Source organism: Mirounga angustirostris, unplaced genomic scaffold (genome assembly GCF_029215605.1).
Source record: "Mirounga angustirostris isolate CCGP_5_RB_7025 unplaced genomic scaffold, mMirAng1.0.hap1 SCAF_8, whole genome shotgun sequence".
In the NCBI taxonomy this organism is placed as follows: domain Eukaryota; kingdom Metazoa; phylum Chordata; class Mammalia; order Carnivora; family Phocidae; genus Mirounga; species Mirounga angustirostris.
The window spans coordinates 135,311,095-135,324,391 of NW_026991716.1; the positions used below are offsets into that span (position 1 = coordinate 135,311,095).

At 37.2% G+C, this 13,297-nt stretch overlaps 1 protein-coding gene across 10 annotated transcripts in view; it reads left to right on the top strand.

Annotated features, from left to right (window-relative positions):
* Window positions 1-13,297, top strand: part of ARID1B (AT-rich interaction domain 1B) — a 439,835-nt gene that overhangs the window by 115,896 nt on the left and 310,642 nt on the right. For all 10 annotated transcript variants that reach the window (XM_045865795.3, XM_045865798.3, XM_064598272.1 and 7 more), the window contains exon 3: window positions 11,419-11,565. In XM_045865795.3, coding sequence (XP_045721751.2) covers window positions 11,419-11,565 — 147 coding nt within the window. The remainder of the gene's footprint in view (window positions 1-11,418; window positions 11,566-13,297) is intronic.

The following is a 13,297-nucleotide window of genomic DNA, read 5'->3' on the forward strand; positions in this document are numbered from 1 at the left end:
GCCCCTGTGAGGCAGCACAGACCTTTTTCTTATTTCCTTTCCTTTTTTTCAAGTAGCTTTTTCTAGGAAGATGCTGCTTCTGTGAGCAGAATTGACCTATTTATTACTATAGATTGCCTTCAGAGCCCTTCATTGCTTTCTGTATCCACTGTGACCTCCGTAGAAGTAGAGCTTTGTGCACGTCACGTCAGTGTATTTCCATAATTACGATTCTCTAATTTAAAATTGCGTATGTTTTGTATGGAAAGTACTTATTTTTTATTTTGTTTTAAATGTAAATGCTGGTAATCTAGATGTCAGAGCTTCCGTGTTAGAAATGAGCATGGTCTTTTTACTGTTAATTTTTTTCCTTGCTTATGTTATTATATAAATAAGGCATGTAGGCTCCTAGATGTATTTTTCTCCCCTGTGATAGTTTATGAAAGATTTTAGACCACTTGTTTTTGTATGTTGCTTCTGTTTTCTTCAAGAATAAGCAGTGTGAATTAAGTCTCTTGCTCCTAGGCACACACTCCCCTTCTGTCCCCCAGTACCAAATTTATATACATTGGAAATATGCTATGTTTTTTGGCCAAAATTTTTGGAATGAGATTTATCATCTTGTGCATTGCACACAGACTTTTTCTCCGAAGCTGCAAATTTTTTCCTGTTATGCTTCTGTTTTATCATAAAGCGTACTGTAGCCTTTATAGATCTGTGATATCGAATGCCCTCGATGGATCCTTGGGAAGAAAGTGTTTTAAAGTGCATAATTAGGGCACTTGAGCATAAAACTACAATTATACACTTGTGTGTTAATTTTGTGTACAGTAAGACTTTAGTTCAACACTGGTTGTAAATGAGAGAGGAAGCATTTTATTGCCAGTGAATGCCTGCATTTTATGAATACTTAAACAAAATCTCCTCTAATTGGCTGACCTGGGAGGAAAGGTGAAAACAGCTGTAGTTAGGAGGTAGAGGAGAGAATACAAAATGTATACTAGCGGCTTTTTGAAAAAGTACCTAGAAAAGTCATCTTAGTCTTGCGTGCGGCCATCCTTGCTGTGCCTTAGGAAGCATTCATGCTATTTTAGCTGCTCCTCCACAGTGAAGACTGGCAGAGCGCAAGCATTTGGATAAGCCAGTGAAATTAATCAAGGGGCAGAGTGGGGTAGACAGTACATACATTTGTGACTCAAATTCTGTGTGCTGGCATTAGGGGGCACTCCTTGAAGCTTGGAGTTAATTTTATGAAAATTAAAGGATGTACCACTTTATGAAATGGATAATAATGTTCCAGAACTGGTTACCCTCAAGAGGTAGCATGGACTAGAAATATAAATTAATTTAAGAAGGGTATAAATAAATTCATGGATAATAGAGTGATAATGATTATAAAGAGGAAATAAAGGCTGTTCAGGACATATCCCTGACTTTTGGAAATTGAGGTCACGAGAGGCACTACCATTTAGTTCCCACAGCCATATAGAATATTCACTCTGCAGAACATTGTCTGACCTAGTATTCGCTTAAGCTGTGATTTGCTAAATATAGAGCAGTTGGACTTACGAGTAAGCAGTGAAATTTTGTAGGCAATTAATAATTGTAAAGAAGTCCAAGAGAGATTGTATGTATGTTATTTTCACTGTGTTTATGTTTATGATCTTATATCGTATGTACACCTGTCAAGGGAGTTTTACTAAACACATGTGTCATGAGGAAAGACTTACATTCTGTTGACAAATGAGAACTTCTGAGCTTTATTTCACGAATCACAAAGAAATTTATTCTCTTAACTCTAGAGAACAAACTGATGGTTACCAGAAGGGAGGTAGGTAGGGGGATGGAGGAAATAGGTGATGGGGATTAAGAGGACACTTATCATGATGAGCACTGAGTCATGTGTAGAATTGTTGATTCACTATACTGTACACCTAGAACTAATATAACACTGTGCTAACTACACTGGAATTAAAATACAAGAAAAAAGAAAATGTGGAAAACACAAAAAGTGAAAAATCCACGATATTCTATTCATCCAAAGAAATCTGTTAATATTTGTTTCTAAGTTTCAGGTAACTATTGCCAAATAATGCTACAAATCAATCAACTTGAAAGTCTCAGTAGTTTACAACAAGTATTTATATTTCTACGCATGGGTCTTTGGGTTGGTTGGACTGATTTTGAGTGGACTCCGTTGGGTTTGGCTCCAGGCAAGACATCTGGGTTGGGTCCCCTGCGTGTGATTTATTTTGAGGCCCCAGATGAGACTGAGGAGGTGCAGGGTACCATGATCTTCCAGTGAGATGATATGATGGGATAGAAGCTGGGATGGGGACAGTGGGTGGGGCTGTAGATGAAACCACATTGGCCTTAAGTTGATAATTACTTCAACTATGGGTTTTAATCCTGTTCTCTCTATTCCTGTATATGTTTAAAATTTTACATAATAAGTTTGTAAAAAAAAATTTATTTTTTGATAAGAATTTTAAAAACTTCTAAGCTAAAGGAGAGGGTTAAATTAGCCTAGATTATGTTGGTTAGTTTTCAGGCCATAAAACAGCAGTGTTTGTGGCCCGGAAGTTATCTGTTAGGAATAAGGACATAGACCAAACGGAAGTGCGCTCCATAGCAACGTGAACTGTGTAACTGGCTTGTTTGTGTGGTTGGGTCATCAAGCCTGTTCTGGTGTTTAAGACACTGCTTGGCCCTTGAATGCTTTGCCAACTCCTTCTTCAACTCTGGGTAGACTTTTTTCTCTTACTCAAGGGAAGCTGGACAGAATTTGAAGGAACTTAGCTTGAGTGTACCGTGCATACAGTAAGCACCCAATATACATTTGTTGATAGTTTCTTGTTTTTCAAGCATGAAGGAGTAATTTCAGGAAATTGTGGAGGTTTGTTGTTTTGGTTTCTTTCTTAGACAAGCCTAAGGGCAGAATTTATTTTTCTTTTTAAAATAAGAAAGTGAGAAAAAAAAAAAAAGGGACCTAAATTGTTTAGAAGTCTCAATTGGGAACTTAGCTTAAGGGATTGTAGATTATGGCAGTTGTAGGATCTTGACCTTGTAAACTTTATTTATTACCTTCTAGCACATTATTTCTGACTGGACATGTTGACATACTAAAATTTCCTCATGCGCTTGGTTCAATCACACATCGGCTTAGCATCTGAATTCCTTGCTGTGGGGAATTTTCAGTCTGACTCTTATGCATGAAAAACAGTGTTTGATCTTTCTGTGAAATTGGAAGCCAGCAGAATTTGCCACAGTAATGACTAAAATCTAACTGTTGTGAACTTAGGATTTTTCTTACGCTTTTTCCCTTCCCATTTTGTGGAATTTATCTGGAGGGGTTCAAGCCTATGATGAAAAACAAACAAAAATTAAGGAACTTTCTGCTGTTAAAGGTAAATTGTTATAACACACTTTTTTGATAACTCTTAAATAGACCACAATAAATAATCCAAAATAAATTGCATTTTGTTCTAAATTCGTGAGAAACACTGATTTGGTTTAAGAAATGATAGATAACATTTTGGTGTTTATTCCTTTAGGCTATTAATTCTTTGTTCAGATAACCACACATACACAGATTTTCATATTAAGAAATAGCATTTTACTACATATATTGTTTTGTAATCTTCTACCCCTTAAGGTACACCTTAATAATGCTTCTTGCTATTAAGTACATATTATCTACAATGAGATTCATTAATAAGCTGATATTGAATCCCCCCCCCGAAACCAATCTCTGTTGATGGACATTTAGGCAGTTTCCATATTTTTAAGTGGGGATGCTTTCACGGGGGTGCAGTGAATTCCTTGCTATACATATCTTTGCATACTTGTTTCACATTTTTCCTTAAGATATAATCTTAAAAATAGAATTCTGGATTGCAGAGATATTGTTTCTGTACATACTGTGACTCTCGTCAAATATTTGAATTTATATACCACCGTGATTATTTCAATATATTGTGTACTATTTTGGATTATGTAAAGTAGAAAATACGAAAACTCCCTGTTAAGAACCTGGGAACAGTCATTATCAAGTAGGGAATTTACATGTAGTCATAAATAAGGCAGTGATGGTTTAACATAAATATGTTATAAAACGTGAAGTTAAAAGTTTAGCTACTTTAGTTATTTAGTATATATAGATATTCTGCTAGTAGTTTTTAAAGGTATAACTTACATACAGTAAAATGCTCAGATCTTAAGTGTACCATTAGATGAGTTTTGACACATACGTACATCCATGAAACTACCACCCCAATTAAGATACAGAATATTTTCATCACTCCCAGAAAGTTCCTTCATGTCTCTTTTTAGCCATTCATTATATCCCACAACCAGTGTTGTGATATTTCTATTACCATAAATTAGGTTTGTGTGATTTTGAATTTCGTATAAACAGAAAATACTGTGAGTTGAATGTGTACACACTTTAGGTCTGGAGGGAACTGTAGATACCAAACCAAACTGTACTTCTTAGAACAAAAGAATCTGAAAGTGATGTGAAAATTATATAAAGAACAATAGGTCTTTCTAAAGAATGCAGTTAGACCCTTAGCTTATCCTGTATACAAAAAATTAACTCAAAATGGATTACAGATATAAACATAAGAGCTAAAGCTATAAAACTCTTAGAAGAATGGTACCTGGCTGGCTCAGTCAGTGGAGTGTGCGACTCTTGATTTCGGGGTTGTGAGTTCGAGCTCCACGATGGGCATAGAGATTACTTAAAAAAATATACATATACATATATGTATATAAAAAATAAAACTCTTAGAAAACATAGGGGAAGACTTCATGACATTAGATTTGGCAGTGATTTCTTAGATGTGAAACCAAATGCATAGGCAATGAAGGAAAAGATAAATTGGGCTACATCAAAATTCAAAACTTTGTGCATTAAAGAACACTATCAAGAGAATGAAAAGGCAACCAACAGAATAGGAGAAAATATTTGTAAATCATATAACACATAAAGGATTAATACCCAGAATATGTAATGCACTCCTACAATTCAACAACAAAAAACAACCCAATTAAAAAATGGGCAAAGGACTTGAATACATTTTTCCAAATAAGATAAACAAATGGCCAATAAGCATGCAAAAGATGCTCAATATCACTAATCATTAGGGGAATGAAAATCAAACCCACAATGAGTATGATACCACTTCACATCCATTAGGATGGCTATTAGAAAAAAACAAACAGAAAACAGCAGGTGTTGTCAAGGATGTGAAGAGATTGGAACCCTTGTGCACTACTGGTGGGAATATAAAGTGGTCCAGCCACTGTGAAAAACAGTATGGCGGTTCCTCAGAGAATTAAACAGAACCACCAGATGATCCAGCAGTTCCACTACTGGGTGTTTATTGAAAGACTTGAACAGATGTTCATATGTCCATTTTCATAGCAGTATTGTCTACAATAACCAAAAAGTAGAAACAACCCAAGTGTCCATGATGGATGACTAGGTAAAATGATTTCCCTGTATTAAAATGTCTTTGATAAATTCAGGATGATGTAAAGTATTTCTTTTGATCTTAAATATTTCCCTCTAAAAGGAAGGACAAAACTGATAATGTAAATATATTCAGATAATCCAGAGGTGACAGATCATAATAGAAGCCAAGGTGTATTTTAGGACCGTAACTTCCTAGCTCATATCAAGGAGGATTGTAATATCTGTTCCTAATGTGGTTGTGAGCTGTTGTGGAGATAGAACATTGGATTGGACCATTGTGTAGCTCAGAGCAGAAAGCTCTTACATTTATACATCAGTGGTGTATGATTTATAGTATGTGATTTATATACTTAATTCAGGAGGTTTAGTCAACAGATATTCATTGAGCTGTTACTACAGGTCAGGCCTTCTGAGTACAATGATGAGCTAAACTGCCAGCCCCCACCACCCCCTTTTTAAAAATTAGTTTCAGAGGTAGAATTTAGGGATTTATCAGTTGCATATAACACCCAGTGCTCATTATATCCAGTGCCTCCTTAATGCTCATCACCATTATAAGGCCCCATTTTCTATAGAATTCATGTTCCAATGGGTGTGGTGGTATGTTTGTAGTCATAAATTTGAGAAATCCCACATTTGAAGGTGGATGGGTTTCTTAAGGATTTTAACAAATTCTTTAATATGTTAGTATGTTATGTTTTATTTTTATGTTTATTTCTCAAACTTTTTTGATTATAGAATTTATTTCTGTGAATTAACTTGCCAGATTAGTTGGCCACCAGGAAATTTTGGCATAAAATCCTTCCTGTCAGAGATTTACCAATCTGCAGGAAGCATAGAAGACCGTAATGAAGTCTTTGGCATAATCTTGCCCCAGGTAAAGGCCTAGAACAGATGAGGGCACCTGGCATCGTAATCAGGGATGGGTCTCTGGAGCAAACTTCTAGCTGGGCCTCTTTAAATAAAGCAGCACAACAAGGCATCTTCCTCTCCATACCCTCCCCTGGGGCCTGTCTCTTGCCTTGTGTGCCTGCTGGAGCAGCTTCCATGCCTCTGCTTTTGGGGCAGGGGGGATGTGGGATAGGGTAGAGGTGACATCTGTATTCAGAATTTTAAATTATGAAATAATTTCGGGATACAAAAAAGCACAGAAACAAATATAACACACTTGTGTAACTACACCAAGATTGTTAGGTGTTACCGTTTTGCCACATCTGCTTCATTATCTCCTTCTTTTTATAAAGGGAAAAAAGGCAAGACTGAAGCCCCACCCCATCTTTTATCCTCTCCCTTCTCCAGAGAATGTCATGTATTACCTTTCCATTGCATGCTTTTGTACTTTTACTATATGTATGTATCCATAAACAATATATAGTATTTTGTGTATTAAAAATGTATACAAATGGTATTATGCTGCATTCTTTTCTTGCTTTTTAAAATTCAGCATTATGGGCGCCTGGGTGGCTCAGTCATTAAGCATCTGCCTTCGGCTCAGGTCATGATCCCAGGGTCCTGGGATTGAGTCCTACATCGGCCTCCCTGCTCAGCAGGAAGCCTGCTTCTCCCTCTCCCACTCCCACTGCTTGTGTTCCTGCTCTCGCTATCTCTGTCTCTGTCAAATAAATAAATAAAATCCTAAAATAAAATTCAGCATTATATTATTTGGATTTGAACCATTTTGCTAGGTAGGCTTTACTACCTTTTTTTTTTTTTTTTAAACTGCGGTATAGAATTCCATTGTATGGCCATAGCAAAACCTCTTTTTTTCCGTTTACGTTCTGTGTTAGATTGTGTCCTCTTTCTGGCTTTTGTAAATAGCATTGCATCGAATATCCTTCTTCAGACACATGTGAGTGTTTCATGGGTATATATTTACAAGGGGAATTGCTGGGTCAGAGGGTCAGTGCACCTTGGTGAGGAAATGGTTTTCTAAAACTTCTTTAGGAAGAAAACGGGAGAGAAGACAAACATTGATTATTTCTTTAATTTTGAAGTATGAGCAAAGAGTTCAGGGTAGGGTAAATTGAGAAATGGGCCCGGAATTTCTGCATATTTAAAATGATACAGGGATATGAAAGTTAATACTCACTTTTTTTTTTATCAGAGTGATTTCCTAAAATTAATACTTAAATGAATCATTTTTTGCTATACTTTATCTCTCCAATAACATATGAAAGCATTCATATTTCTTGGAAAATTGGAATAAATTTTTTGTTATTATGTGTGCTCATGCTCCACTCTAAGATCTTCTTTATTTAGAAATGAGTGAAATAAATTCTTGTTTTTCTTGTTTTTAGATAACAGAAAAGCTCTGATCTCAAGCATTTTCTGGAGATTTCCATTTAGTTTAGTGTAGTGATCTTTTTATTCAAACCATGATAAAGGTCCAGAACATTCGCTGGGTTAGAGGGTTGGCAGTTAATAGCTGAGAGTGCTGTGCGCCTGGGAGCATGAAGTTCAGTGTTTTGGCTGTTGGATGAAGCTGGACATATGTGTTTCAAAGAGTTGTGTAGTGCAAGTGTTTCCATTTTTATGGGGTGTTCCTTCACTCGTTTAATTTTTTATATAATAATCACTTGATTTAGTAATCCACTGAACAGCATCCATTCATTCAACAAACATTTAGTCACTGGCAGTCCCTCTTCCAGGAGGCATTCCAGGAATGTGGGAGTTTAGAGTCCAGTGATAAGGACAGACGGTAAACACAACACATAATTAAGGCGTTAACTAAGTCCTATCATCCCCCCTGTGGTAACATAAAATTGGAAATGGCCTGAGAAAGACAACTGGGGCCGTGCTCATTAGGCTGGTCAGGGAGCGGGTGTTATCCGAGCTAGAAGTGCTTTGTGACCCCAACTCCCCTCACTTGGTTCCTGGTGCTCAGTAACTCTTGGTTAAATTTCCCTTGCATCCAGCATTCTGGTAATCTTATTTAGCTGAGTGTGTTTGAGAACTAAGACATAAACAAGAAGACTCGTAGTAACCAAAATTGATTTTGCAAAACTTGAGGCAGTCAAAGCTCACATGCTTCCCTCATCCTTCCCTGGGCCTTCCTGTTTTTAACTGTCATGGGTTTCTCAGTCCTCAGCAGGTTCTGTTCAGGATGGAGGTCAGAGTGATGAGCCATGGCTGAGTGCCTTGGTGGCAGGTAAGACTGACGGCAGAGGGAGACCAGAGTTACCCTGTGGGGCTTGTGTGCATGGCTTTCGACCAGAGGCTCTGAGGCTCTCAGTGTATTATGGCTCAGTCTGTCGATTTATGTTTCATAATGACTGTTTGGTTTAAGATGTCAGAAAAGCATATAATAGATCTGTGAAAGCCCTGCATCTAAATTGATTAAAACAAAAGCAATATTGATCATTAAAGAATTAGACTAGTTGTAGACAACTGAGGTATTATATTTAGAAATTGATTTTTAAAGATAAAACTTAGGAAATAATTAATATTTTAGAGATAGCTCTACAACTTCTTTAATAAATAATAGCATCTGTGTAGCATTCCAGGTAGGATTATTATATTGCTGGTTATAATACTAATATGAATTAATAGAGAAAGTAGCCCTATTTTATAGATGGAGATGTGAGACGGAAATCGTTACCTGATTGACCACATTCACACAAGTGAGCCACAGTAGGACTTGGATTTAGATCTCGTGCATTTCCAACCCAGAGACTTTTCGCTCAACAATTTAGTGATCTCTGTTGCAGTGTGGCTTCCACGGAAGGATAGCAGACCAGATTCAGTAGATTGGCACTGGGACCCAGTTCTAACTGCTGGCCCGATTGTACTGGGTTAGAAATCACCTCATCCCAGGCTCACAGAGGGTGAGGTGTCCATTAGGCGAGTACCAAATTAATTAGGCCGTGTATCTAAAAGGAGAGCAAATGGGTTTTAATTGTGGAAGACAGTAGTAAAATCTCCAAGCAAAAGTTTTTTGATGGTTTCTCCTCTGAAGTTTGCTGTGCTCTGTGGATTGGTGCTGTGGTTCTGTTGAAAATTTGCTTACATTCCCACCCACCCTACCATGCCTCCTCTGCACCCCAACTTGTCCCCAAGCTTTTCAGAGCTGGAATAGGTGGTAACAGATTCTGATAAGTTCAGGGCTGCTCTAGTGTTAGTTGCTGCGTACAACATGCCCTGTTGTTGTCTGTCTTAGAAAATAGAACCTCCTCTCCAAACGACACTTTCATATTGTGTGTAAAGGTTTCTGTAAACCAGAAAGTCAACATATTAAAGTGCAATTCATAGGGGAGTTTCTGGCTGTGTTGATTGAGCTTTACAGTCATTTTAACACTGGCAAAAGTGTTATCCTAACTGCTTCAAATCAAACTGCAAAGATGCTTATGTGAAATATAGTATTAGATATCAAATCAACATATGGGTGCTGAACGGAAGGATATGTGTTGTGGTAGTATACGATACTCTAGCATGTGGAGTTGTATTTTATGGAAATTCTTTGGCTTGGCTTATGGCAGGGACATACATTCATTATGAGATATCAAGCTGTAAAATAAATAAAAGCAAAGAATTCAACTGTGCAGTTAAATGGTTTTCAATACAAACTTGTCTGTTCTACTAACTTAGGGTCTGTGTGATGAGACATTTGTGAGCCCTTGTGGCCAAATGTTTGTGATCATTGCTGACAGGCCTTGACAGTAATCTAAATCGGGTCACAAAGAAAATGAACTTTAGCTTTTGCATTTTCCCCTTTTACTTCATTGTATGTATTACGAATTATTGTGCTAATTGGTCTTAGAGGCGAAGTGTTTAATATTTTCCTCCTTTTACCATTCCTTTTTCCTTGTTCAGTATTTTGTAGTCATTGCGTTTTAAAATATGTATCTGGAACTGATCACTGAATTCTTAACTGTGTGGGCTTATGGGGCTCTAGTTCTTGGGATTCTCAAGTGGACCATGTTGTATTATTAACAGGGTGACTTCACTATCCTCCTCTGTGGAGTGCTTTTTGCCATCCTGATACCTTGTTTTTCTTTTTCTCTGCTGCTCTCTCTCCCAATTAGAAAAAAAAGATTTTTCATTTGAAAAAAAAATTAAAAATATCATCCATGGTTTATTTATTGCATGAGGAAGGACTTTTCTTTGAGCAAATATTTTTAAGGACTTTTAGGTTCATGTAAATTACAGATGGAGAATCTCAGCTCACTTAGGCCATTTTTGTCTCTATCTGCCATTTGCAGTCAGGCACACTTTGCTTTACACCATTACCCGTTTTATCAAGTAGGAAAATACTATTCTAATATTAGATATGATTATCTTTCCTTTAAGAACTCATGTTGTTGGTTATATTTGGGTTATATACATAGTACTATCTTCTAAAAGGGTTGTATCTGATTGTAAAGCAATGTAGTTTCTTTTTCGCAAAAACTGTATATGGAATTGCTAATGTAACTGGTACAGTGCCTGCTCCTATGGAGTTGGGACTTTTTGACCTTAGTTGAAACAAAGCTATGCCCTATACATGTAGCCAGGCCATAAGCATCCTACAGAATATTAGTAAGTGGGCTTGGATGGTGGGAGTTCATTTTAATTTTGAGCGTTGCAGGAGAATGGATTAACATAACGACTTTCTTAGCAGAGGGTATTTTTTCTTCTTAACACACAGTGTTTTATTAGCTTCAGGTGAACAATATAGTGATTCACCAACTCAGCAGAGTCTATTTTTTCATGTCAGTATTAGGAGATTCCCCCCCCCACTGGATTTTAATGAGGTTATCACTATTTGATTATCTGATGAAATCTTATTTTTTAAAAAGTCAACACTGATAATATATGAATAGAAGGCAGTATGACGATTTATGTAAATGGAGAAAAGAGTAAAAATATTGAATTCAGTTGCTTAGCAAAGAGCCCGCTTCATGTTGCTGAATCGAAACCAAGTTTGATTTCATTGAATTTGCCCATTTTGACTTTCTCGCCTGTTTTGCTTGACTTGTTGACAGATGCCACCTCAGTATGGACAGCAAGGTGTGAGTTACTGTCAGCAGGGCCAGCAGCCTTACTACAACCAGCAGCCGCAGCCTCCGCACCTCCCTCCGCAGGCCCAGTACCTGCCGTCCCAGTCCCAGCAAAGGTACCAGCCGCAGCAGGTGAGCGCCCCACGGGCCCCCAGGCCCCCAAGCTGTCCTCCAGGTCTGCCACACTGGGCTCGGAGTCCTCTTCCTGTCCTGCTTAAAAAATTCTCTTCTCAGTGGGAAAAAATGTAGTTTTGAGAAAAGTGTAAAACTGAACCTAATCTAAACTGTTTGCTTATGGATGGATGTTTGAAATTGAGGAGTGGGAAGAATACACTCATGCAGAAAAATGGTTTTATTGATCATTTAATCTTGCTCATTGCCACCTTCATGGTATTTTTATCTTGAGCTTTTTTGTTTTGTTTTTATTTTAATGATAAGTGCTACTATATCAAAACAGTGTTGTCTTTGGTAGTGTTATTCCTCTTAAACTAGCTCATAGACAGATAATCACTTCAATTACAATATATTAAAATACTAAAGGGAATCATGTACTTTAAGAATATTAAGCAGTTTGTAGTTTAAATTAGCCTCATTAAATACTCTTTTATGTTATTGGGCCATATATTTCAGCTTATGTGATTTGTAGAAAAATAGTACATATGCATTTGATAAAATGATTCAGTCTCATCTTGTTTTAGAGATTGTCACTGAGTGATCTTAAAAGGTGCTGTGAGCTCAGGACTTGTATTCTGAATCCAGATAAATGTTTCGTAGCACTTCTAGTCATAAGCATCAGAATGTAACTCTACATTTCATATTTTTCTTTCTTAATCTTTCATGGGATGCTGTAGTGAAGAGAGGGAAGACAGTGACTTGGTTATTCAGTTTTTAAAGCATGTCTTGCACATCTTAAAGAGATTGTTGATGCTAAGCAAGGTATATAAATATATGAAGCTTAATTTTAATTCAGCTGATTTCTTAAGTATTTTCTTGGGTTCGTTAGAGTCTTTTCTCATATGACATATTCAAGAGTTCTTTTTTTTTTTTTTTAAAGATTTTATTTATTTATTTGACAGAGAGAGACACAGCGAGAGGGAACACAAGCAGGGGGAGTGGGAGAGGGAGAAGCAGGGAGCCCGATGCGGGGCTCGACCCCAGGACCCTGGGATCATGACCTGAGCCGAAGGCAGACGGTTAACGACTGAGCCACCCAGGTGCCCCACATATTCAAGAGTTCTAAAGAGAGTTTATGACTTTATTTTTTTTTTAAGATCTTATTTATTTGAAAGAGAGAGAGCACAAGTAGGGAGGAGGGCGAGAGGGAGAAGCAGGCTCCCCGCCGAGCAGGGAGCCCGATGCAGGGCTCTATTCCAGGACCCTGGGATCATGACCTGAGCTGAAGGCAGGTGTTTGACTGAGCCATCCAGGCACCCCGAGAATTTATGACTTTAAACAAAACATGTTAAAACAACAGCTGAGATCGAAGATCCTGTAGAATCTTGTTTTTTGCATATGTTGTCAAAAATTCTGGTATTATATAAAGGGATGTATAGAGGTAAGAATGTATATTATTTCAGAGTTATTTGGTCTAGTCTTTTATTAAGATGTGGGAGAATTAAATAACCTTCCAATATCATTTCTTTTTTAACTGAGACTGGTATCTGGGTTTATGATATATAGAGTTGCAGGCTTTTTCAAGGGCTTTCCGAACCTTATTGAACTTCTGGGTAGACAGAATGTTTTGTCATGCCATCAAAATTTAAGAAGGACTGAATGAGAGATTACATTAGTCATTTTACTTTAGTGCTAAAATGAATCTCTGACTGTAAAACCCGTTTGATTAAGGATTCCGAGGGCCTGTCAT